The 25,708-nt window shown below is 39.4% G+C and overlaps 3 protein-coding genes across 3 annotated transcripts; all 3 read left to right on the forward strand.

Moving 5' to 3' along the window:
• The first annotated feature begins 1,355 nt into the window (after positions 1 to 1,355).
• On the forward strand, positions 1,356 to 2,549 carry LOC139196947 (uncharacterized mitochondrial protein AtMg00810-like). Its single transcript, XM_070823311.1, has one exon. The coding sequence runs from the start codon at positions 1,356 to 1,358 to the stop codon at positions 2,547 to 2,549; it is 1,194 nt and encodes a 397-aa protein (XP_070679412.1).
• A 1,723-nt stretch (positions 2,550 to 4,272) lies between these two features.
• Positions 4,273 to 17,645, forward strand: LOC103438021 (LEAF RUST 10 DISEASE-RESISTANCE LOCUS RECEPTOR-LIKE PROTEIN KINASE-like 2.1). The gene is made up of 3 exons (XM_029104071.2): positions 4,273 to 5,177; positions 16,124 to 16,159; positions 16,441 to 17,645. The coding sequence occupies exons 1-3, from the start codon at positions 4,352 to 4,354 to the stop codon at positions 17,550 to 17,552; spliced, it is 1,974 nt and encodes a 657-aa protein (XP_028959904.1). The 5' UTR covers positions 4,273 to 4,351; the 3' UTR covers positions 17,553 to 17,645.
• Positions 17,646 to 23,580: 5,935 nt separating this feature from the next.
• On the forward strand, positions 23,581 to 25,424 carry LOC139196948 (LEAF RUST 10 DISEASE-RESISTANCE LOCUS RECEPTOR-LIKE PROTEIN KINASE-like 2.2). The gene is made up of 4 exons (XM_070823312.1): positions 23,581 to 23,785; positions 24,283 to 24,312; positions 24,426 to 24,795; positions 25,115 to 25,424. The coding sequence occupies exons 1-4, from the start codon at positions 23,581 to 23,583 to the stop codon at positions 25,422 to 25,424; spliced, it is 915 nt and encodes a 304-aa protein (XP_070679413.1).
• The last annotated feature ends 284 nt before the right edge of the window (positions 25,425 to 25,708 follow it).

A 25,708-nucleotide genomic window follows, 5' to 3' on the forward strand; every position in this document is an offset into this window, starting at 1 on the left:
CTACTGTTGATGATCTACATGGATTTCTTCTCAGCAAAGAAATGGCTCTTGCTCGTCGCAAGCAATCTCAAGGGGGCGATTTTACAAAATTGGCACTTTAAGATCAGACTCAGGGGGTGAGTTTACAAGTTCTCACTTCAAGCATCATTTGTCTTTCCATGGCATTCAGCAACAATTCAGTTGTCCTTACACTCCTCAGCAAAACGGTTGTGCTGAAAGGAAGCACAGACATATTGTTGAGACTGCTCGAACCCTCCTTATTGCCTCACAAGTTCCTCACAAATTCTGGGTTGAAGGTTTTCTTACTGCCGTCTATCTTATCAATCGCCTACCTCCAGTCAACAAGTCTTCCCCTTGGGAACAATTTTTCAAGAAAGTTCTAGATTACAAGTCTCTTCGGGTATTTGGATGTCAATGCTTTCCTTGGTTAAAACAATACACCAATTCCAAATTAGATCCCAAGAGCAAGCTGTGTGTTTTCATTGGTTACAGCTTAGCTCACAAGGGGTATAGATGTCTCGATCCCTTCACTAATCGGGTTTCTCTCTCTTGACATGTTCATTTTGATGAACATACATTTCCCTTTCATGATCCCCACCTTCTAAAGTCCTCCACTCCCCATACCCCAGAAACTTACTCACCTTTTTCCCTTACCTTTCCCAATCTTTATTCTCCTAATTCTTTCATTTCCCGTGTTCCACCACCCATATCTTCCTCTCCTACTCAACCTGCGCTAGTTACTCAACCTGAGCAAGTTACTCAACCTGAGCCAGTTAATTCTCCTGCTCCTTGTCCTGCACCTCTGCAACCTCCCTCACCTCCCTCTTCTCCTCTACCCGCCTCTCATTCTTTACACCCTGCACCACATCATGTACCTCCTATTTCCTCTGTTCACCCAATGCAAACCCGCTCTAAGTCAGGAATATACAAACCTAAGGCCCTTACTGCCACAACACATCCTCTGCCTTCTCATTGTGACAGTGAGTTTATACCTACTACATATCTCTAGGCTTCCAAACATTCACAGTGGAGGGCTGCTATGCAGGATGAATTCAATGCTTTACAAAGTACATGCACTTGGCAGCTTATTCCTTCTACCTCCACTCATAATTTGGTTGGCTGTAAATGGGTTTTCCGGATTAAGAGGAAACCAGATGGCTCTGTGGATCGTTACAAGGCTAGACTCGTTGCAAAAGGTTACAATCAGCAAGAGGACATTGATTATGGTGATACTTTTAGCCCGGTTGCTAAACCTGTGACTATACGCATCATTCTCAGTCCAATCAAACTGGTTTTTACACCAGCTGGATGTAAGTAATGCTTTTCTACATGGTTCTTTGAAAGAGAATGTATATATGGCTCAACCACCTGGGTTCATTGATCAGGATCATCCTACTCATATCTGTCACTTAAAGAAATCCTTGTATGGCTTAAAGCAAGCCCCTCGTGCTTGGTATGAAAAACTTCAATCTGCTCTTTTCTCCATGGGATTTCAAGCTTCACACTCTGATCATAGTCTGTTTGTGCTGCATAAACCTACCTTGGTTTTGGTTCTTGTGTATGTCGATGATATCATAGTGACCGGACCTTCTTCTAGTGTCTGCAACACCATCATTTCTCAGTTGAGCTCTAAATTTCCAATCAAAGATCTCGGCGATCTTCATTACTTTCTAGGTTTGGAAGTTCAGAAATCCACCTCAGGAGCCTTCATTCATCAATCCAAATACATATTGGATCTTCTCAAGCGTACCAAAATGGATGGGGCAAAGCCATGTGCCACTCCCCTTAGTTCTGTCAAGCTTGATCACACTGGTTCCTTGTTGTCGAATCCCGAGGACTATCGCTCTATTGTTGGCGCCCTTCAATATCTTACATGGACCCGGCCTGATTTATCCTTTGCGGTTAATCTGGTGTGTCAGTTCATGCACTCTCCCCGGGAGCCTCACTTTCAAGCCGTGAAACGCATCCTCCGATATCTAAAAGGGACACTTGGATTTGGCTTATGGTTTCCCAAAACCACATCTCCCCTACTTCTAAACGCCTACTCCGATGCTGACTGGGCAGGATGCTCGTGGGATAGACGTTCCACTGGTGGCTTTTGCATCTTTCTTGGTCCTTGTCTAGTTAGTTGGAGTGCAAAGAAACAGCACACAGTTTCCCGATCCTCTACCGAAGCTGAGTACCGCTCCCTTGCACATACCGCTACTGAGATCACTTGGATCTGTCAACTCTTCTCTGATATTGGATTCAAATTGTCCTCCTTGCCACAAATTTGGTGTGACAATGTTTCTGCAATTGCCTTGGCTTCAAATCCGGTTTTTCATGCTCGAACAAAGCATGTTGAAATCGATTATCATTACATCCGTGAGCTTGTTTTGGCTAAGCTTCTTACTGTCAAATTTGTTTGCAGTGCGGATCAATTAGTGGATATTCACACCAAATCTCTGCCAAGACCACGTTTTCTTCATCTTCGATCCAAGCTTTCACTTCAACCTTCTCCGTTCAGCTTGAGGGGGTGTGAAGAGCAAGTTACCATTGTAAAACATTAGTGTTAGTCAAGTTAGTTAGTTGTTAGAATAGTTACAAATAGTTACCACTGTAACTATTCTCTTTACATGTGTAAATCTAGTTTATATAAATACCTCAGTGTAACTAATTATAAATGTAATGAAATCATTTCTCAATACTTACAATTAAATTCACTATTTCTGCCCTAAAAACATAAAAAACAGCAGTCTCCTGAAACCTTGTAACAAATTTGAGTCAATTACATTAACCAATTTAAGTCAAATAAACAACATTTGTAGTGTATAGGGACTCACCCTTGCATAGAGGCTTTGGGAATCAGCGGCTATTCCTTCTAGCTCTTCATTTGCCACTCAGGTTAGGAAGTGCAACCCCTGCTGGACTCAAGCTTGAAGGAGCTCTGTCGAGCCAGTGGTATTGCAGTCTTCTTCATTGTTGGTAATTGTCACCTACCAGCACTTCTTTGCCTTTGTGTTCCCTTGTTCATTTGAACATGCATTGAATTTAGGATCATAAATGCTCACATAAACTAACTCCTGCCTCATTTTAATTTTTTGAAAGAAATGGTAACATTTGGTAATCAAGTAAATTTTATACAAATGCATAGGAGTGGAGCGTCCATTCCTAAGAATTGTATATTCAGATATGGTGATGAAATTCAGTACGTTATAACAATACTCTTTGAATCCCTCAGTATTCAGTACGTTATAACAAAACAGACCGAGAATATTCATTTCTTGAATTTCTGAGAAAAAATTTATTATTCATTTCTTGAATAATACGAATTGAAGTTTGATGGGATGTAGTGGAGGAGCAAATTGACCGAGAGGTTTCTGGCCCTCTGGTGAGATTTTTCGCCAGAGACGAAGAGTGTTGTCGAAGAGAGAGAACGACAGCACAGCACGTAGACAGGTTTTCAATCAGACGATCCACACGTGTCCTTCATGGACAGTTCCGTCATTTCATTGTAGAGTTTGAGAAAAGATAGTGTGCGGGAAAACAAAGTAGGGGCAAAAGCGTCAAAACACTGTTAATGAACAGTGCTTTCTTCTTTGTTTTAGTAGATGGTCATTTGGGGGAGGTAACATGTCTCTTGTCCTCCTGTGGATAGCCAATTATTTAATCAAAAGATTAGATAATACAATGTTCGATATATGGGATGTAGACATAAGCAAGCTAGATTATTTGTATTTAGTTTGTAAAAATAATTTGTTGTTTGTTTGTGCCAAATGGACCCCTTAAATTAGCAAGGGAGACTAAGACTTTTAGTTTTGCGTTGGTATTTGAGATTAAAGAAAAGAGTTAAGAGTAATGATGTGATTGTCAACATCAAATACCATTTAAAGTAGTATGAAAATGTAGTATAAAAATATAATATGAATAACATTACTGGAAAGAAATTAGTTTCTGCACACACCTTTTCACATTTTTAGGAAAAAAACAAATATGGCATACGTGTAAAGATGTAAAAGTTGTTAAGGAAACTGTACATGGGTGCTGAAATTTTTTCAGCAACTTCTATTTTTATCTAATCAGATTTAAATACTGTTTAAATAGTTAAAATTGTTAATACAAACGAGATATGTGTTTAAATTTAATTGGGTGAAAGTAAGAGTGGGGGCTGAAAAATAAATATCAGTGTTGATGAGTTTTAATAAACCCCTTTTTGGGGGTACGCAAGTGTTCTAATCTTTGAACAAAACTTGTCAAACGACGAAAAGTCAGCAGACACGGGATCCCCTTTCTCAAGCATTGTAGTGAAAATACCGAGAAGCCCACCTCAATTACGTAATCAGTTCGTACTACATAAACACCTTTGAACGTGATGATTAATGTGCATGTTATGAATATATTATTACGAATGATTATGCCTGATCACCTATTCCTAACACTACCTATCTTCTTCGTCATCTTCAACTTGTTGATTGTCGTCCCCTCTGCTATTGGGGATGGCGATTTCCGATACACAGAGTGCAGCAGCTACTACGACTGCGGCCTCCTCAAAAACATCTCCTACCCCTTCTGGGCCACCAGCAGCCGCCCCCAACACTGCGGCCGCGAAGACTACGAGCTCACATGCCGAGGAGATCAATACCCTGTCATGAAAATTAAAGACCAGGATTTTCTTGTGTTGAACTTTAGCGGACAGTTTTACACCATGACAATCGCTCGCTCAGATCTCTGGGGCACCCCCTGCACTGCCAACTTTGTCAACACCACGTTGGACTACGACCGGTTTTCCTACGTCCCAGCTGTTCGGAACCTGTCGCTGTTCTACGGCTGCCCGCCGCAGAGTGAGTCAGTCCTCAGTAACTTCACTTGCAAGGTAGAGGGTACGGACCACAATATATCATACTATGTCGACGACTCTTTGTCGAGGATTCGTCTGAAAAATTGGGCCTCGTGCCATACGAATATTCGAGTTCCGATTATGTGGGAGGGTGTGGATGCTATGCCGCTGGAGAATGTGACGACGGGTGTGCTCAAAGAGGTTTTGAAACAGGGGTTTCAGGTGGCGTACGATGCGGAGTGGGAGCTCTGTAATCGATGTTTAATATCCAATGGAATCTGTGGGTCGAACTCGAGTTCTGATTCGTTTGTCTGTTATTGCGGCGATGGACCTTATGATCAAACATGTTCGATTCCTGGTGGTATGTGTATTAATTTCTTCTTAATTTCTCCATTAATTTCTTCAGATCAATTTTCTTGGTTTAATTTAAGATCAGGGATAGTAATTGAGGTTAAGTCTGATTCAAAGTAGGGTTTTTAGCTTGGAGTTTCCATTATTAGTCAAAATCAAGCAACTTCAATTATGAACTGTTACACATTTTAGTTAAATCAAGTTGGTTAGAATAGTGTGTTTCATCATTCACACTAAAATTCGAATCTCTTTCCCATAATTTAGATGAATCTTTATATAACCATTACAAACAGTGTCACATCTTTTAACAGTCAAAGTTTGAATTGCCTCCTTATAATTTAAATAAACTTAGAGTAAGTTAAAATATCTTCTAGGTCGTTTGCTATTAGTTGGTGCTGTATAGTAGTCGTTACTAAGTTCTACTGCTCTCACGTTGTGATGGAATGTGCAATTAGATTCAACCCCAGAACTTAATTACCGAAAACTTGGTTCATTAAGGCTTCTTATTTCATCTTAATACCAATGAGATAAACCCCTCCGAGTGGACACAGACACCAGAAGTGTTGCTCCTTTGACTGGTCATCGCCATCTCAAACTTGTGGACAAACCAGTAGGTTTGCTACCAGTCGTAGGTGAAAACACATGCCACGTAGGTATTGTCCAAGTCAAAGGTCCACGAGATTAGCAAGGAATTCTATGAGATTTTAAATAGTTCACACTGTTAGACGAAGTCAATGTGAACTTTCATCCACCGTGAATTATGGAGTCCAGCACGCTTTGAGGCCATCTCCAATCGAATGATCCAGAGGGTTAGAGGATCAAAAATCGCCTGAAAATTGTCTCCAACCGAGGGCTAAACCAGAGGGCTCATGGAATCTGAGAGGGCCCCACAGAATCTGAAAGGGCTGGAGGGTTGGTTGCATGCAACCAGCCAGCCAGCCCGGGTCTGGCCAGAAAATCATTATTCCTGGTCGGTTATAACCGACAGGAATCCTTAAGCTAAAATTCAAATGCAACGGCTAGCTGACGTCGGCTAGCCGTTGAATTTGAATTTTTTTTATATATTTTTATTATTATTTTTTATTTATAAAATTTTTCCTATAACTTCTATTTTTCATATTTTTTTTGAAATTCTATTTTTTTCCTATAACTTTTATTTTACAAAATTTATTTCATTTTTTTTTTAAATTCTATTTTTTCCTATAACTTTTATTTTACAAAATGTATTTCATATTTTTTTAAATTCCATTTTTTCCTATAACTTCTATTTCACAAAATTTGTTTCATATTTTTTTTCCTATAACTTCCTAACCCTTTATACAACATTAAATTAAATTAAGTAACATTAAACAACATTAAACAATATGAAATAACATTAAATAACATTAACCAACATACAAATTATACAACATAAAAAAACATTTAACAACATGAAACTTAAACAATATTTTTAAAAACATTTAACAACATAAAACTTAAACGCCTACTCCATACTTCTTTTGGCCCAAAGATGTGCAACAAGATCCTGTTGTAGGTACTTGTTTGTGGCACGAGAACGTATCATTCTATAACGCCTCATATATTTTTGCACGAGCCCTTCTTGACCTATTTGGATCTTCTTAGTCGTCATCGGACTCTCCATCAATATACCCATCTCGCTCATCCTCCACTATCATATTGTGTAATATGATGCAAGACATCATGATGGAGTCCAAATTTTCTCTACTCCACCCTCTTGCTGGTTCGCTAATGATCTTCTACCGTGCTTGTAGAATACGAAAAGCTATCTCAACATCTTTCCGGTATGCCTCTTGGTGTAAGGTAAACAACTTTTCTGTGTCATTCCTAAGGTTTGGAATTGCTTGGACAAGTGTTGCCCACTTTGGGTAGATGTCATCTGCCAAGTAATACCGCATATTATATTGACGGTTGTTGATGTAGTAGTCAAGTTGAGGTGCTTTACCTTCCGTCAAGTTATTGAAGAGGAGTGAACACCCAAGAACTGTAATGTCATTTTGGGATCCAGGGACTCCAAATAAAGCATGCCAGATCCATGTGTCATATGAGGCAACTGCCTCTAACACAACAGTTGACTTTCTCGACCTTCCGCTAAAGCCTCCTTACCATCCGGTGGGACAGTTCTTCCAATCCCAATGCATGCAGTCTAATGACCCTATCATGCCTAGAAACCCACGGTATTCAGCTTTGCGAAGGAGCCGATTCAGATCTTCTTGATTTGGTTCGCGGAGGTACTCATCTTTGTAAACCTGAACAATTATGTCACAGAATTGTTCAAGAGTATCAAGGCATGTAGACTCAGACATACCATGGGTTTCATCCATCGAATCAGCTGGGGAGCCATAGGTTATCATTCGGAGTGCAACAGTAATGAGGTGAGAAACCAGGATGACCTGCTCTGTCCCGCTTCTGTCAAAAGTATAGATTGACCTGCTGGACATCACGAAGTAAACGCTCGAAGACATGACTCCTTATCCGGAAGCGACGTTTGAAATCCTTTTCTGTGTACACCGAGTTGGGGTTGAAGTAGTTGTTCATTAGATTAGCATGCGACATCGCTCTATTTCGTGGTTTGTAAGAGTGACCAGCAATAGAGCCACCCCATTGAGGTTGTTCCTCAATTGGTTGACACACCATGGCCGCAGCCATGACTGCTACTCTGTTTTGTTTGTTGTGCCTTACTTGAACTTCTTCATCAGACTCCTCATCTTCTCGTTTCATTTGCGCCCATTTTGCTTCCAATTTGGAATTGGATGAGGACCCCAGTTGGAATCCGAAGAGGATCCAAAGTTGGAATTCATTGCAAACTTGAATTGAAAAAGATTGAATTGAAAGAGATTGAATTGAAATAGATTGAATTAAAAGAGATTGAATTGAAATAGATTGAATTGAAATAGATTGAATTCAAAGTTGTGTGAATTATAGCCCAATATCCACCCTATTTATAGCAAAAGAAAAATTCAAATCCAACGGCTAGTTGACGTCACTTAGCCGTTGGATTTGAATTTAAGTTGTAGTTTTTAAATAATAAATTATGTTTGGCCCTCGGTTGGAGACGGGTTTTTGTGACAGGGCTAAAACGAGCCATTTGGCTCTCGGTTGGAGACGGAGGCAAATATGACCATGTACTGCTCATTAAAATATTAATATCTTGGAGGGCCAGATGGCTAAAACGAGCCATCTGGCCAGCCCTCGGTTGGAGATGGCCTGAGAGTTCAGTTTAGTTTGAAACTATTATCTGATTAGGGTTCCTTGTTTGTAGGATATATTTTCAAATATTTGTAAACTGTTGTTTTATGATTTGTATTGATTGAATTTCAAATCTCCTTGTAAATAGGGTTTTTAAACCCACTGATGTAATCTTTAAGCAATTATAAATAAATGCATCCCACAGTTGAATGAGTATGCAATCATCTTGAAAAACTTGAGTTCTTGAGTTTTACATGCATGGTATCAGAGCAAGGTTGTCCACGTGTGAAGCCAAACGACTACACGCGCTCCACGTCACCCAGTTGTTGTCCACGTGTAGGCTTGAAAATCTACCACACTTGCGGGGATATGTTGAGAGTTGTCCCACATCGGTGAGGGACAAGGTTTGCTATGTGCTTATATGGTCTTGGGCTACTCCGCATATTACCAATTGGTTTTATGGTGGAATCCCAATTTCATCATGGTTTCTAGAGCTTTTTTTGTCTAACGACAAGATCCTCGCCTGTTATTTTTTCCATCAACGCTTCCATGGTTGAAAATAATGTCTCTTCTATCAACCCCAACCCCCAAAACAACACCTTCCAGCCCTTCTCCACTGCTGTGAACATCAAACTTGATACAACCAACTACCCACTGTGGTTGGCTCAAATGCTTCCTATTCTGAAAAGTAGGGACTTCACATTGACTTCGTCTAACACACACTTCATACCAACCTGTAATCTTTGTATCTTGTGAGTGATAAGTCCACATACAATTTCTCTGCCTTCCGACTGAGATTAGGTGTAGTGGCGCAAGATTGCCATTGAGTCAAACCGAGCACATTGTAATCAGGGCTAACTTAGGAGAAATTCTTATGTCCAGCTATTTAGGTATCTTACTTTTTGTACTTATACTTGTGCTGTATAGTCAACCGAATATAAGAATATCATTTTGTGAGTGTGTTGTACATGATATCCCACATCTTAGGAGTGAGTGTGCTTCACATATAACTGAATGTAAGAATATCTCACCTCTTGCAAGTGTGATTCACGAAAATCTACTTATTTATAAGGAATTCTGTTGGATTATGTGGCCAAGTGGCCATATACTTTAGATTAAACAAACCAAAGGTGGACAACACCTTTCCTTGTTTTGGGGAGGAAAATAGGGAAAAGGTTTTTTGTCTTGGTCCATGGGAAGTCACGGTTGAGGTTTTGAATAATAAGTTTTGGTTGTAATGAGAAGTAAGAGTGGGATAGAAGAGAAGAAAATAGAGTGCAGAAAATTGAGAGAGCCGAAGAGAAGAGAGGGAGAGAAAGAAGGTACTGCTACAATACCATTTTCAGAGAAGGGGTTGTTGTTCCTTTCATTGGATAATTCTCACTCCATCAAAGTGTTATTGTTGTAATAGCTTTGAGCTTTGTATAGAGAAGAAATTAATCACTATATTTCTTTCTCTATTTGTTTCTTTGGAGTGTGAGTTATTGGGTTATTTGGGTTGTGAGATTGCCAACACTTTGTAAACTCCCATTTGGTTGATAGTGGATTCTTGGGTGAGCTCCTACTGCTCCGAGGACGTACTCCAGTTACACTGACTGTTGAGGAACCTCGTTAAAATCTTGGTGTCTTTAATATTTTGTTCTTGCATTTTATTTGATATATTTCCTGTGGGTTAGCTTGAGTTGGTTCCACAAGGGTTTGGTGCTATCCTAGCACAACAATTGGTATCAGAGCACTGGTTGCTCTTGGGTACTGTCTAGTTGCCAAAGATGTCAGACGGGCAAGATGAAAATCCTTTTGGAAGCAGCTCCGGGTTTGCAAGAACGACGGTGCAAAATGCAAAGTTCGAAGTGGAAAAGTTTGATGGCACAAACAACTTCGGGATGTGGCAATGTGAGGTCAAAGATGTGTTGGCTCAACAAGATCTACTTGCCGCTTTGGGAGAGAAGCCGGAAACTATGTCGAAGCCGGAATGGGAAAAATTAAATTTGTGGGCTTGCTCTTCAATTCGGTTGTGCCTTGCAAAAACTCAGAAGTATTTTGTGATGCGGGAGACATTAGCAAGTGTGTTGTGGCAAAAATTGGAAGACAAGTATATGACAAAGAGTGCAGAGAACCGGCTACACTTGAAGAAAAAGCTCTACCGCTTCCAATACAAAGAAGGTACAAAAATGATTAGACACCTTGATACTTTTAATAAGTTGATTGCCGACTTGTTAAATTTAGATGAGGATATTAAGGATGAAGATAAGGCCTTAATATTGTTGAATTCATTGCCGGACTCTTATGAGCATTTTGTTACCACTATTATGCATGGTAAAGAAACTGTGAAATTTGAAGATGTGTCAAATGCCTTGATGAATTATGAAATGAGGCATAGAGATAAAAATCATGATAGTACCTCTGAAGCTTTATTTGTTAGAGGTAGATCATCGGAGAGGAGATCATCTTCTAGCAGGAAAAAATCACAATCTCGACCTAGAGGAAACTCTAAAGGTAGAAAACCTTTGGAAAGGGATGAATGTGCCTTTTGTCGTAATAAGGGCCATTGGAAGAAAGATTGTCCAAAATTGAAGACCAAAGGAAAAGAAAGTTCTGAAGCTAATGTTGCTGAGGTTGAAACAGATTTTTCTGATTTTGCTTTAACCACTTCCTCATCATTTGATTGTGCTACTAAGTGGGTGTTGGATACGGGTTGTACTCATCATATGACTCCTCACAAGGATTGGTTTTCAAGCTTGAAAGAGTTTGATGGTGGCGTTGTGTTCATGGGAGATGACAATCCTTGCACAACAAAAGGGATTGGTACAGTTCGTTTGAAGTTGCATGATGGCATGGTTAAAGAGTTGACAGGTGTTCGGTATGTACCGAATTTGAAGAAAAATCTTATTTCTTTGGGTACTTTGGAATCCAAGGGTTTCAGGTTTCATTCAGATGGACAGACATTGAAAGTTACTTATGGTGCACTTGTTGTGATGAAAGCTCCTAGATGTGGCCATTTGTATTTATTGCAGGGAAGCACTGTGACAGGTGAAGCATCTGTAGTCTCAGAAAATATGGGCACATCCGATTCTGATACTACTAGATTGTGGCATATGAGATTAGGCCATGCCGGTGAAAAAGCTCTACAAGGGCTTGTGAAACAAGGTCTTCTAAAAGGTGCCACGACTTGTAAGCTTGATTTCTGCGAGCATTGTGTCTTGGGGAAGCAAACTAGAGTGAAGTTTGGTACTGCTGTACATCAGACGAATGGCATTCTTGATTATGTGCATTCAGATGTTTGGGGTCCTACAAAGACTCCCTCTTTGAGTGGTAGACATTGGTTTGTGACATTTGTTGATGATTATTCAAGAAGGTCTTGGGTCTACACTATGAAGCACAAGAGTGAGGTATTAAACATTTTCTTGGGTTGGAAGAAAATGGTTGAGAACCAGACTGGGAGAAAGATTAAGATTTTGAGATCGGATAATGGTGGTGAATACACATCCGATCCTTTCTTTAAAGTTTGCAAAGAGGAAGGAATTGTGAGACATTTCAGTGTTCGAGGAACTCCACAACAAAATGGAGTTGCAGAAAGATTGAATCGAACCTTGCTTGAGAAGGTTAGATGTATGTTGTCTCAGTCGGGTTTAAGCAAGTCATTTTGGGCAGAAGCAGTTAATTATGCATGTCACATTATCAACCGGTTACCCTCAGCTGCTATTCAGGGTAAGACACCAATGGAGGTATGGACTGGAAAACCTTCTTCTGATTATGATCATATTCGTATTTTTGGTTCACCTGCTTATTTTCATGTAACTGAAAATAAACTTGATCCTAGAGCCAAAAAGGCTATCTTTCTTGGTTTTAGTAGTGGTGTCAAAGGTTACAGGTTGTGGTGTCCAGAGATGAAGAAACTGGTAATTAGTAGAGATGTGACATTTGACGAAGAAAGTATGTACAAAGTCTCTGAGAAGAATGTGAAAGATGTCCAACAGGTGGAGCTTGAGAAAGTTGCTTCTGGTACTTCAAATCCTATTTCCGCTGATGTCGAAGCCACTACAAGTGAAGAAGTTGGAGACCATGAGGATGTTGAAGAAGTTGAACTTGAAGATTCTATTCAAGTTGAAGAGCAAGTTTCACCTCAAGAGTCTATTGCCAAGAACAGAGGAAAGAGACAAATTACTAAGCCAGCTCGGTATAGTGATTATGTTGCTTTTGCTCTTCCTATTATCACTGAAGAGATTCCATCCAATTTTGAGGAAGCTATTGAGAGTGAGGAGAAGAATAGGTGGTGCAATGCCATGGGTGATGAGATGAATTCTCTCTTGAAGAACAAGACTTGGGAGTTAGCTAAATTGCCTAAGGGCAAGAAAGCTATTGGTTGCAAATGGGTGTATGCCAAGAAGGAAGATGCTGATGAGAAAAGCAATGTGAGATTTAAAGCAAGATTAGTTGCTAAAGGGTATGCACAAAAGGAGGGCATTGACTACAATGAAATCTTTTCTCCGGTTGTGAAGCACTCCTCAATTCGCATTATGTTAGCTCTTGTTGCACAGTATGATCTTGAGCTTGTGCAACTTGATGTAAAAACGGCTTTCCTACATGGTGATTTGAATGAAGAGATTTATATGTGTCAACCAGATGGGTATATAGTGAAAGGGAAGGAGAATTTGTTTTGCAAATTGAAGAAATCACTTTATGGTTTGAAGCAATCTCCAAGGCAATGGTATTTGAGGTTTGATAAATTTATGAGAGGCCAAAATTATTCTAGAAGTCAATATGATCATTGTGTGTACTTCAAGAAGTTGCAAGATGGGTCTTTCATTTATTTATTGATATATGTTGATGATATGTTGATTGCCTCAAAGAATGTCGAAGAGATTGAGAAATTGAAGAAGCAAATGAAGAATGAGTTTGAGATGAAGGATCTTGGTGAAGCGAAGAAGATCCTTGGCATGGAGATCACTAGAGATAGAGCAAAGGGTTTCGTCAGTTTGAATCAAAAACAATACCTTGAGAAGTTGATTCGGAAGTTTGGAGTTCATGATTCAACCAAACCGGTTAGTACCCCTTTGGCTCCTCATTTTAAATTGAGTTCTCTACAATGTCCTAAAACCGATAAAGAGAAACTGCAAATGAAAAATATACCATATGCAAATTTGGTTGGTAGTTTGATGTATGCAATGGTATGCTCTAGACCGGATATTGCTCATGCAGTTGGCATGGTGAGTCGATATATGCATAATCCAGGTAAAGAGCATTGGCAAGCAGCTAAGTGGATATTGAGGTATCTCCATGGTACTCGAGATGTTGGTTTATGCTTTGAGAGGGATGACTCTGGTATTGGTCATTTTGCAGTTGGTTATGTTGATTCAGATTATGCAGGTGATCTGGATGGAAGGAAGTCTACTACAGGCTATGTGTTTACTATGGCTAAAGGGCCAGTTTGTTGGAGGTCCATTTTGCAGTCGTCTGTTGCCTTGTCTACTACAGAGGCTGAATATATGGCAGTTGCTGAAGCTATAAAGGAGGCCATTTGGATACATGGGCTTATTAGAGATTTGGGGGTTGATCAGAAGCAGGTGGAGGTACATTGTGATAGTCAGAGTGCCATTTATTTGGCTAAGTATCAGGTTCATCATGCGAGGACCAAGCACATAGATGTGCGTTATCACTTTGTTCGTGAAATTGTTGGTGAAGGGGAAATCATTCTCCAGAAGATTCCAACTAAAGACAACCCCGCTGATATGTTGACTAAGGTTGTTGGTGTAGCCAAGTTTGTTCACTGTTTGAACTTGGCTCACATTTTGCCTATATAAAGAAGGCGTTGAGTAGTAGGAGTTTTGGAGCATTTGGCTCAGCATGAGTTGTTCTCTTGCTAGTGTTTGGGAGTGATGTTGTGTGCTAATTGTGTTGGTTGGCTTATCATGGCGTTTTCGGAACTTGGCCAAGGTGGAGATTGTTGGATTATGTGGCCAAGTGGCCATATACTTTAGATTAAACAAACCAAAGGTGGACAACACCTTTCCTTGTTTTGGGGAGGAAAATAGGGAAAAGGTTTTTTGTCTTGGTCCATGGGAAGTCACGGTTGAGGTTTTGAATAATAAGTTTTGGTTGTAATGAGAAGTAAGAGTGGGATAGAAGAGAAGAAAATAGAGTGCAGAAAATTGAGAGAGCCGAAGAGAAGAGAGGGAGAGAAAGAAGGTACTGCTACAATACCATTTTCAGAGAAGGGGTTGTTGTTCCTTTCATTGGATAATTCTCACTCCATCAAAGTGTTATTGTTGTAATAGCTTTGAGCTTTGTATAGAGAAGAAATTAATCACTATATTTCTTTCTCTATTTGTTTCTTTGGAGTGTGAGTTATTGGGTTATTTGGGTTGTGAGATTGCCAACACTTTGTAAACTCCCATTTGGTTGATAGTGGATTCTTGGGTGAGCTCCTACTGCTCCGAGGACGTACTCCAGTTACACTGACTGTTGAGGAACCTCGTTAAAATCTTGGTGTCTTTAATATTTTGTTCTTGCATTTTATTTGATATATTTCCTGTGGGTTAGCTTGAGTTGGTTCCACAAGGGTTTGGTGCTATCCTAGCACAACAAATTCTTGGGTCCACTTTGGTAGACTAACACACCTTTGGGACCGTTCATAGCAAATCTCACCATGATCTATCCCAGGAATTCTTGCCCTCCCGCCCCCTCTTGATCCCATCCACTGTGTCTTGACCGGACGGTGTCACCCATGTGATGTCCAGACCAAAGACTTTCTCCTTGTTTAGCCCTTCAGAACCTTTTTAGTGAGCTCAGTTTCCAAGACTATATACCACTTAAACTATGGTGTAGAATTAAGTTTGTATTAACCACCCCAACTCGTTTTATTATTAAACACAATTACTATGACAATGTCATAAGTCTTCGATTGAGTGCACGTCTCCATCATCTTCGAGCATATATCTTGTCTTTCTCCATGTTACTTTTGTGGCATACAACCCAAAAAAAAGAGCTCAAATTTCCCTACTTCTTTCTACACTTTCGGTTCAACCAACCACAACTCTCAAGTTTCAAGCAAATCCACCAAAACATCTGAAGTGCTTGCTGCATACTCATTTTATTGCCTACCTCAAAATTGAAAATTTCTGCCCTATTTTTTGGCCGCTTCGAATAGGTAATGACCCTTACCTAAAGCTAAACAAAAATATTAGGTATTTTTCGGTTTGTTAGATTACAGTAACTTCGTTTTTTTTTTTTTCAGTATATTTCAATTTATTTTCGGTCTTTATTCGGTTACATTGGATTTTCATTGAATTTGGCTCAAGTGTAGGTTTCCCATTTTGTCGGTATTTAACACTGATTTTTCTAAATCTCATTCCTTGTTTAAAAATCAAAAGTCAACATTAGTGCCAAAATGATGTATATGCTTCACTAAATATCATCAAAATACTAGTTCCGTGTCTATTTTTCTCTTTGACCAAAAACATTTTAGTGGAGGGCGGGCGCTGTGGATTCGATGACAATGAATTCGTGTGTTTTTGCAGTGATCGATCTCATGTCAAAACCTGTGATGATGGTACTTCTGTAGTAAACTTTTCCCTTTTAGTTATGATTGAATTTTTAGAAAAACGGCCCACAGTGTAGATTTCTTCTTCATTATTTGTGCTTGTAGATAGCCATGCTAGTTCGCGTTGATTAGCTTAGAGCAGAGATAATATGCGTGTTTGAGGCTTACATTTGATTCTAAGAATTCTGCTTCTTTGATTGCTTTTGCAGACAATGCATGGAATTGGAAAAGGAAGGTTATTGTAGGTAATATATCCGCAACCCCTTTAAATGAATAAATCAACAGAGAGCGAAAATCACTCCCAACTGATATTACTGCGGCTATATTACTGTGTACTATTTTCTTTCATAAAAATGCTGCAAGAGAAAGCAATATACTCCATCACCCTATTTTCCTATTCCTATTCATAATAAAAAGCTGAGCGCAGTGATGATTTATGATTCATACAACCGACCATACTTAGTGGGATAGGGTTTGGTTGTTGTCGTTGCATTTTATTAACCATTAATCATCTTGTGGCCTGCAGTAGCTGCTCTTTCTGCAGGAAGTGGGATCATGATCTGTGTTATTGTTTGCTGTATTAAAGCTAGGAAGCAAATTTTCAAGAGAAGCAACGATCAAGATCTCGAGGCTTTCATAAGGGCTAATGGACCTCTAGCAGTAAAAAGGTACAAGTTTTTGGAAATCCGAAAAATGACCAAGTCATTTAAAGATAAACTAGGTCAAGGAGGTTATGGAGATGTGTACAAAGGCAATCTGCTGGATGGTAGTCCTGTGGCTGTGAAGGTTCTCAAATCATCCAAAGGGAATGGCGAGGACTTCATAAACGAGGTTTTAAGCATTAGTAGAACTTCCCACGTCAATGTTGTCACTTTGCTAGGGTATTGCTTTGAAGGTCAAAAAAAAGCTCTCATATATGAGTTCATGCCTAATGGATCACTCGAAAAGTACGTTTACAACGAAAATGCTTTGCAAACGAGTAGTCCACAATTGGAAGTGGAACAGCTACTCGATATTGTTACTGGGATAGCTCGAGGACTCGAGTACTTGCACCGCGGATGCAACACACGAATTTTGCATTTTGATATAAAACCGCATAATATTCTTTTGGATGAAAACTTTTGCCCCAAGATCTCTGACTTTGGGCTTTCAAAACTTTTCCTCAAGAAGGAGAGTATTATGTCGATGTTGGATGCAAGAGGGACGATTGGGTATATTGCTCCGGAAGTGTTTTGTAGAAACTTTGGAGGAGTTTCAGTTAAGTCCGATGTCTACAGTTATGGAATGATGGTTCTGGAGCTGGTTGAAGGAAGAAAGAACATCAATGCTCGAGCGAGCCACACGAGTGATGTTTATTTTCCGGATTGGGTTTATAAGAAGCTTGAGGCAGGCAGCAGTTTAGGGTTGCCCAATGGTGTGACAGAAGAGGAAAACGAACTCGCGAGGAAGATGATTTTGGTAGGGCTGTGGTGTATACAGACGAAGCCATCAGATAGGCCTTCCATGAGTAGAGTGATTGAAATGCTGCAAGGAAGCATTGAAGCCTTGCAAATACCACCAAAGCCTGTTCTAACTTTTCCTGTAAGAACACCACCAGAATCTTCCACGTTATCACTTACACATTCTTTTCTGGATTAATTGGTGTACACCTTTTCGATAATTCAGTTCATTAGAGCTGTTGGATACGATTTAACTCATAAGAGAAATGATTTCCGCATGCATTTTTACTCCTATGTTGTCCGAATAAGTTTTCCTTAGTAATGCATGAGTTTCACAAATTTAAATTTACCTAATACAGAGAACCTGTGCCTACTAAAACACCAAAACACATATGAAAACAAGTCACTAAGATTTTCAATTATTGAGTTTCAAGTTCGAATTCCCTTATCCCCGGTAATCATAATTACATGAGTTGCATAACCAATGGTCCGAGCCATTGCTCAGAGCATTTCTCTTCTTCTTCTTCGCGGTCTTCATCGAGCCTCCCGTGCCTTTCTTGATCTTGTTCTTCTTCACCATCGCCTTCCGCTGCTTGCATTCCGAATGCTTTGAATTAGTATCATCATCATCCTCGCCACACATGGTTTGGAAATCTTTTTTCAAAGAATTACGGATCCTCTGCATCATTTGTTCTTCCTCGACCGAAAACCAACTCGCCACAACCAAATAATCATACTTCTCCATGCGTATATCGTAATCACTTTTCGTGCCGTCAAAGTATTTGAGATCACTTGACTCCTCCATCTTGCTCCTTCTTCTTCTTTGTGTTCTTCCACTCGAGGGAGAGATTGTGGAAGAATTCAACAGTATGCCGTCGCAAATGGCACCCAACTGAGGGAGTGGGTGATTTTTATAGGTAGTTTTCTTTGTGTGGTTAGGAAATATTGGACTTCAAGTAAATGGTTATAATCCTTATAAAACTAGGAAAATATGAAACGTTTTTATTTGCTCAAAAGGCCAAAACTTGCACAAAATCCACATCTAATTAGGAAACAACCCTGGAAAGGTGAATCACTTCCTACCCAAACTGCACATGAGAAGGCAGTGAGATGCAAATCACTTCCTACCTCATCACATGTGAAAGGACGTGTTGAGAATATGAATCCCACATTAAAAAAAAAATTTAAAAAAAAAAGACCTTGCATGTACTTTTAAGTAATCAAGCAATTCTTCATATTGTCAATTAGTTTTATAACGAAACTTCAATTTTCTTCATGTCTAATAGTCAAAGTAAGATCTTGAAGAACCACTACTAATGACATGTACTTTGCTGGATTTGAAAGCAAAGGACCAACATGGATAAGTTTGGAGACGCATGGCTTTGCACATCATTTTGGCCCTATAGTAAGTAAATCAAGGGCATATTTGGCTATGTGAGGGAAAAAGACCAGCAACAGTTCGTTTTACTTCCAGATCCAAGAAGTAATGAAGGGGACCTAAGTCCCTGAAAATTGAGTACCAAGTTTGTGAGTAAAAGAAGTACAATCTGCTCATGCAATTCGTCTTGTGACCAAATATTAGCTGTTAATTAAACAATCCAGTTCATATACAACTTAGCTAATGAAGGTCAGCGGTTAACTAAATTAAACTAAGAAAACTAACTTGTATTGAGAAATCTAGCAACCCTTCACTAACCTTTCTATTTGAACTTTTTCACTTTAGCAAATGTGTCGTTATTTACAAAAAGAAAAAATGTAATATATAATTTCTATTTTTTATCTTTTATTTTCTAGACAAAAGCATTAACGTTCTTATTTTTTGTGTACTGTTTTTTTTTTTTTTGACAAACGATATTATCGACTCTAAGGAGGAGGAGGTGGACTTAGCTTCATAATGGGTTAACAATAATGTGTACTCATTTAAAGTAAAAATTTTCGAATGCAAAAGTTAGTACAAAGGCTACTAGCACTTTTCAACTTAGGTCATCTCTAACTGACTCGACCAAAGGGCCATAGGCCAAAATATAGCTCGTTTTAATACGAAAACCGTCTCCAATCAAGGGTTACGCCAAATGGCTTATGGGCCCCACCAGACCATAATTCATCCACTATGCCAGCAGGCTAGCCAAAAAGAGCTAGTCAGCCAGCCCGTTTGCACCAGCCCAAACCCATGTTAGCTGACGTCAGGTTACTGTTGGATTTGAATTTTTTTTTTTTTCAGACGAAATTTTAAAAAAATAAAATAATATTCTAATTTTTTTTTCCTGTAAATACCTAAGCAATTTCTACACCATTTATCACCTCATTTTCACCATTCTATACTATCTTACCTCATTTTATTTCAATTATTCACCAATTTTTCACATCCTTTTCATTATATAAAGATAAAAAATCTAGAGACTTATTCATTTAGCGACAAGTAGTATTCAAGATATGTCTGAAAACCTTATGTTTTGGCGCAATTCCTGTGTCAACATTATAAAGCATTGTGTTAAGAACATAAGATGATGGAAAATCACAGATAGTCACTCTAAAAGAGTCTCTTTAGCATTTCTCATTATAGGGATAACACACACTAACTATTTTGAGTAAGACATTGACTTTACAGTTATAATATAAGTTGAACGAACTATATTATGATGATGTGGCTGATTGGTGACTAGGAGTCTTCTCTTCAATCTCTACAACTAGGGCTAATTTTCCCCGAAATTCCTGATCACATATCGAAAAATTCTCAAACCATTAATACCGAAATTTTTTGGGATCCATATCGAACCGATCTTAAACCTTTAGGTTTGGGAATCGGGATTACATATATTCAATGGTTTTGGAATCCCAAATTGAACAAAAAAAATATTTTTTTATTTTGGTTGCATGCATGTTGAATGTTGAATTTAAGTAGTTTGATAGTAGATTATATGAGAAATAGAAGTATGAAATTAAATAGTGTGGATCTTTGGAACATCAATTTGACTTGGTATGATAATGAACTGGTATTTCAATTGGTATGAAATTTTAAATTGGTATGAGGTAAAAAGCTTAAATTTCAATTGATATGAAATTGGGGAACAAAATTTTAGGCCAAAGCCCAAATTTTAGCCCATAGCCCAAAAATCTCAAATTTCAACGCAAATACTCAAAAGCTAAAAACCAAAAATCCAATCCCGATCCATCCCAAAATACCAAAAATATTTTAGAAATACCAAAATTTCGGTTTGGGATTAGTATTCAAATTCCCGTCCCAAATTTTTTTTTTTGTTTGGGATTCAGGATCTCATTTTCGGTTTGGTATCCCATACCGAACCACCCATATCTACAACAATGAAGCAAAACTCCCAACCGGTCCACAAGCATTGCTTTCCAAATAATGAAGTAAAATTTTCCACAAAAATACCAAGAAGATAGCATCTTATAAACTAAATGTTACTATTTCGCAGTGAGATTGACTTGTTTTACAGGCTATTATCTCTATTAGATAGATGGTTCAAATGTAATTTATAAATTATAGTCTCAGTAGCAACATTTTTACGCAAATCAATGTTCTAAAAGGTACTAAGCGCTAGTCGACTGGCGAGTAGGATTCTAACGCCTGGGAGGCATCTTGGTTGGCCCTAGGCGGTTTTTTTAATTAATTAAATTATTATATAACATATAAATAAATGTCTACTCATACTTAAACACATATAATACATAATTGTATGAGGATACATAAACTATAAAATTAAACGACATATATATTATAAAATATTAGAACATATTGAAAACATAGGGAACAAGTGTCACATCCCGGCCCGAGCCCCCACCACATCCTGGGCTCGACTCCACCGTAGCACGATATTGTCCGCTTTGGGCCCCAACCACACCCTCACGGTTTTGTTTCTGGGAACTCACACGAGAACTTCCCATTGGGTCACCTATCATGGGATTGCTGGGCGATGTGGGATGTAACAACAAGCATATAATGAGTTCATCCAAGTATCCGAACAGTCATTTACAATTATTGAAAAAAATAAAATACAGAATGGAAGTTATCTTTTTTTTTTGTCTAAGTGGGAGTCGCGATTAGTAGGTGCTTAGTAAATGGGCTAGGCAAGTCTGGACGCCTTTTTTCAATTTTTAAATGTCTAAAAATTAATCGTGATTGTAACCAACGGCCTGTTAGCCTGTTGCGATTTTTAAAACATGTGCAAATTAAAAGCTCATAAAAAAAACAAGTCAAACAATGAACATGCTCCGAATATTTGGTTGCATCAATTACCACGAAGATTCTTAGGAGAAATTTTTTGAGGTGACGGAACCCCACATCACCGGATTAAGATGCTCTACCCTCATTTTTTCATCCCCTTCTATCCCTTCCTCTCACATTCTCTTATTTTATCTTTCTCTTGCTATAAAAAATTAATATAAGATGTTAACATGATTTAACCGTGACCAAGAGGAAGTAAAAAAAGAGATGAGAGAATCCTATCGGAGGATGCCACGTCCCCCACTAAGGAATCTATCTAATTTAGTTTTTAAGAAAATCAATTAAACAAAAACTAAACCCAAAAAATAAAACATCTCGACTACCGAGCCAACATCACCATGGACAACTGACAGTTGGAATACCTCTTCAATGAAATCACGACATTTGTTCTATTAATTAATTAAAAACTAAAACTGAAAGATTCAAATACAAAATCTCCAGGCCATACAACCCCCTCTCCAGCTAGACACGCCAACCCCAATCCCGTCCAAATCTGGTACCACACCACCTCTCTTTCTTCCTCTTCCTCATAGACGAACAACAACATGCAAAGTGTGGCAGATGGAGTTCCTCCAATCGATAACCCGCCGACGCTAATATGCCCCCGCTGGAACCCATGTGAACCGTCTTCATCAGCTTGATGTTCGAGTTTTTCTTTGACGGGAAATCTTTGCTCCTTGTTGGGTTTTTTGTGATGGGCATGAAACTGCGAGGCGGACGAGCGCTGGAGCCAACTCACTGGGTTTTTTGTAATGGCCAATTCGCTGAGTGCATCCAATTCTTTGTACGTGCAATTGAGCAACCCAATAATGTTTTCACTACCTTTCTTCATCATCTTCTTCTTGTTCACAATATTCTATCCCTCTGCTAACAGCCAATTCACTGAGTGCAGCCAACCCTATGACTGCAGTTTGCTTAAGAATATATCCTACCCCTTCTGGGGAGGCAACAATCGTCCCCGGCATTGTGGCCACAAAGGTTGACTTCGCCGTAGCACGATATTGTCCGCTTTGGGCCCCAGCCACGCCCTCACGGTTTTGTTTCTGAGAACTCACATGAGAACTTCCCAGTGAGTCACCCATCTTGAGAATGCTCTCGCCTGAACTCGCTTAACTTTGAAATTCCGATGGAACCCGAAGTCAGTGAGTTCTCAAAAGGCCTCGTGCTATAAGAGGTGGGCATGTATAAGGCACATCATCCCTTCTCCATTGGTCGATGTAAGATGTTACAATCCACCCCTCTTAGGGGCCCGACGTCCTCGTCGACACACTCGCACTACATAGCAGATTGGCTCTGATACCATTCTGTCACATCCTGACCTGGGCCCCCACCACATCCCTGACTCGACTCCACTGTAGCACGATATTGTCCACTTTGGGCCCCAACTATGCCCTCACGATTTTGTTTTTGGGAACTCACACGAGAATTTCCTAGTGGGTCATCCATCCTAAGAATGCTCTCGCGCGAACTCGCTTAACTTCAGAGTTCCGATGGAGCCCAAAGCTAGTGAGCTTCCAAAAAACCTCGTGCTATAAGAGGTGGGCATGTACATATAAGGTGCATCATCCCCTCTCCGTTGGTCGATGTGGGATGTTACATACTCACTGCGAAGAAGATTGAAACCCGCTCATGAGAATCCAAGGCCAAGATTTCCTCGTACTGAACATCAGCCAAGATGTTCAGGCCATGACGATTGCACGGCCGGATCTATGGGACAGTCCTTGCACTAATAACTTCATCAATGTCACTTTGGACTACGACCTTTTTGCTTACAACGCTCAAACTATTCGGAACATGACTATATTCTATGGCTGCATGCCTCACAGTGAATCAGTCCCGAACAACTTTACCTGAAAAGTAGATGGTACAAACAAAGATTTCGCATTCTTTGTCGATGACTCCCCCCCCCCCCCCCGGGCTTCCTCGTCCAGTTCCGAATAGTACCTCAAGCCTGTCCAGTATCCGAGTCCCAATATTCAGGATGAAGTTGGATCTTTCGCCGGATAACGGTACAACATATGTGCAACAGGTTTTGAAACAAGGATTTGAGGTCGAGTACGACTTGGAGCTCTGTAGTTCATGCAAGGCTTCAGATGGCACCTGTGAATCCAACTCGACCTCGAATGATTTTCTCTGCTTCTGCGGAGGCCTATCTTATATTGGATCCTATCCTCAGAAATGTCCAGGTAATAGTCTATTAACAAATCAAAGCACGAGAAAAGAAACGAAAAAAACAAAACAAAACTGATTGCCAAAATTTGATTCTTATTCTAACATAGTATACACTAGGTTTACCTGTCTTAGTCCTTTTGGTCATGTTTGCTTCAAGAATTTCTCCCCAAGGTGGTAGATTACAAGGGAGGAACTTCTTTCATGCTAATCCCCTCCAAATGAAAAATCATCCGCTTGTATCTTCAACATACCTTGAATTTTAAGAGTTATCCGCTACAATCCAATCTTAGGCACTGAACGAGGCCAAAAGGCCTTCTTTGTTTTAACAGATCATCTGTTTTGATCTATGACTTGAAATTTTAGCAGGGCTTGTGCTTGTTATCGTGTGCCATCAAATCCATAACAGTTCCCAGTTTAAGTTATTATTTTCAGAGGCTTTCCTTTAGAATTTAGATATATGTATCCCCAAAAAATTTCTAACAAATCTGGTTTTGTTTTATTGCTTATGCAGGCAACTATAATGCACTACTAGTGGCCATCGGTAACATATCAGTCTCTTTTTCATCAGTATTTTCTAATGTTTTTTACCACTTTTCGTCACTGTTTTCTATTTATACCAAAAATGTCTGAATCATCTTGTGGTTCTGCGAACAGATATTGCTATTATTGCAGTATGTGCGATCTTACTCTGGGTTCTTCTTTGCTATATCAAAAATAGGATAAAAAATCTCATACGAAATTTCATAAGAAAAAAGAATGATCGAGGTCTCGAGGCTTTCATTCGGGAAAATGGTCCTCTGTTAGTAAAAAGATACAAGTGTTCGGAAATCCGAAAAATGACCAAGTCATTTAAAGATAAACTAGGTCAAGGAAGTTATGGAAATGAGTACAAAGGTTATCTGCCGGAAGGTAGTCCTGTGGCTGTGAAGGTTCTCAATGCATCCAAAGGGAAAGGAGAGAACTTCATAAACGAGGTTGCAAGCATTAGTAGAACTTCCCATGTCAATGTTGTCACTTTGCTATGGTATTCTTTGAAGGTCAGAAAAAAGCTCTCATATTATATATGAGTTCATGCCCAATGGACCACTCGAATCGAAAATGCTCTGCAAACGAGTAGTCCACCATTGGAAGTCGAACAACTACTCGATATTGTAACTGGGATAGCTCAGGACCCGAGTACTTGCACAGCGGATGCAACACATAAATTTAGCATTTTGATATAAAACCGCATAATATTCTTTTGGACGATAACTTTTGCCCCAAGATTTCTGACTTTGGGCTTTCGAAACTTTGCCTCAAGAAGGAGAGTATTGTGTTGATGTTGGATGCAAGGGGACGATTAGGTATATTGCTCCGGAAGTGGTTTGTAGAAACTTTGGAGGAGTTTCAGTTAAGTCCGATGCCTACAGCTATGGAATGATGGTTCTGGAGATGGCTGGAGGAAAACAGAACGTCAACGCCCGAGCGAGCCACACGAGTGATGTTTTTTTTCCGGATTGGATTTATAAGAAGCTTGAGGCAGGCACCAGTTTAGGGTTGCCCAATGCTGTGACGGAAGAGGAAAACGAATTGGCGAGGAAGTTGATTTTGGTAGGATTGAAATGCTGCAAGGAAGCATTGAAGCCTTGCAAATACCACCGAAGCCTTTCCTAATTTTTCCTGTAAGAACACCACCAGAATCTTCCACGTTATCACATACATGTTCTTTTCTGGATTAATTGGTGTACATCTTATCGATAATTCAGTTCATTAGAGCTATTGAATAAATTTTAACTAAAATGATTTCCGCACGCATTTTTACTCCTGTGTTGTCCGAATAAATTTTCAGTAATAATGCATGAATTGCATTACTAAACTGAGTGATATAGTGAGCATGAAGGTATACTAAAAGCCAAAATTACCCTCGATCTGAAGAAATCGCACTCAATAGCCACAAG

The sequence above is a fragment of the Malus domestica genome, chromosome 06 (assembly GCF_042453785.1).
Source record: "Malus domestica chromosome 06, GDT2T_hap1".
Taxonomy (NCBI): Eukaryota; Viridiplantae; Streptophyta; class Magnoliopsida; order Rosales; family Rosaceae; genus Malus; species Malus domestica.

Coding starts and splice junctions, on each gene's coding strand:
- LOC139196947 (XM_070823311.1), top strand. CDS start 1,356: ATGGCTCAACCACCTGGGTTCATTGATCAGGATCATCCTACTCATATC.
- LOC103438021 (XM_029104071.2), top strand. CDS start 4,352: ATGATTAATGTGCATGTTATGAATATATTATTACGAATGATTATGCCT. Junction 5,178..16,123: donor AACATGTTCGATTCCTGGTG/GTATGTGTATTA, acceptor TTGCTTTTGCAG/ACAATGCATGGAATTGGAAA. Junction 16,160..16,440: donor GAAAAGGAAGGTTATTGTAG/GTAATATATCCG, acceptor TGTGGCCTGCAG/TAGCTGCTCTTTCTGCAGGA.
- LOC139196948 (XM_070823312.1), top strand. CDS start 23,581: ATGAAGTTGGATCTTTCGCCGGATAACGGTACAACATATGTGCAACAG. Junction 24,313..24,425: donor TGCACTACTAGTGGCCATCG/GTAACATATCAG, acceptor TTCTGCGAACAG/ATATTGCTATTATTGCAGTA. Junction 24,796..25,114: donor AATGTTGTCACTTTGCTATG/GTATTCTTTGAA, acceptor GGGGACGATTAG/GTATATTGCTCCGGAAGTGG.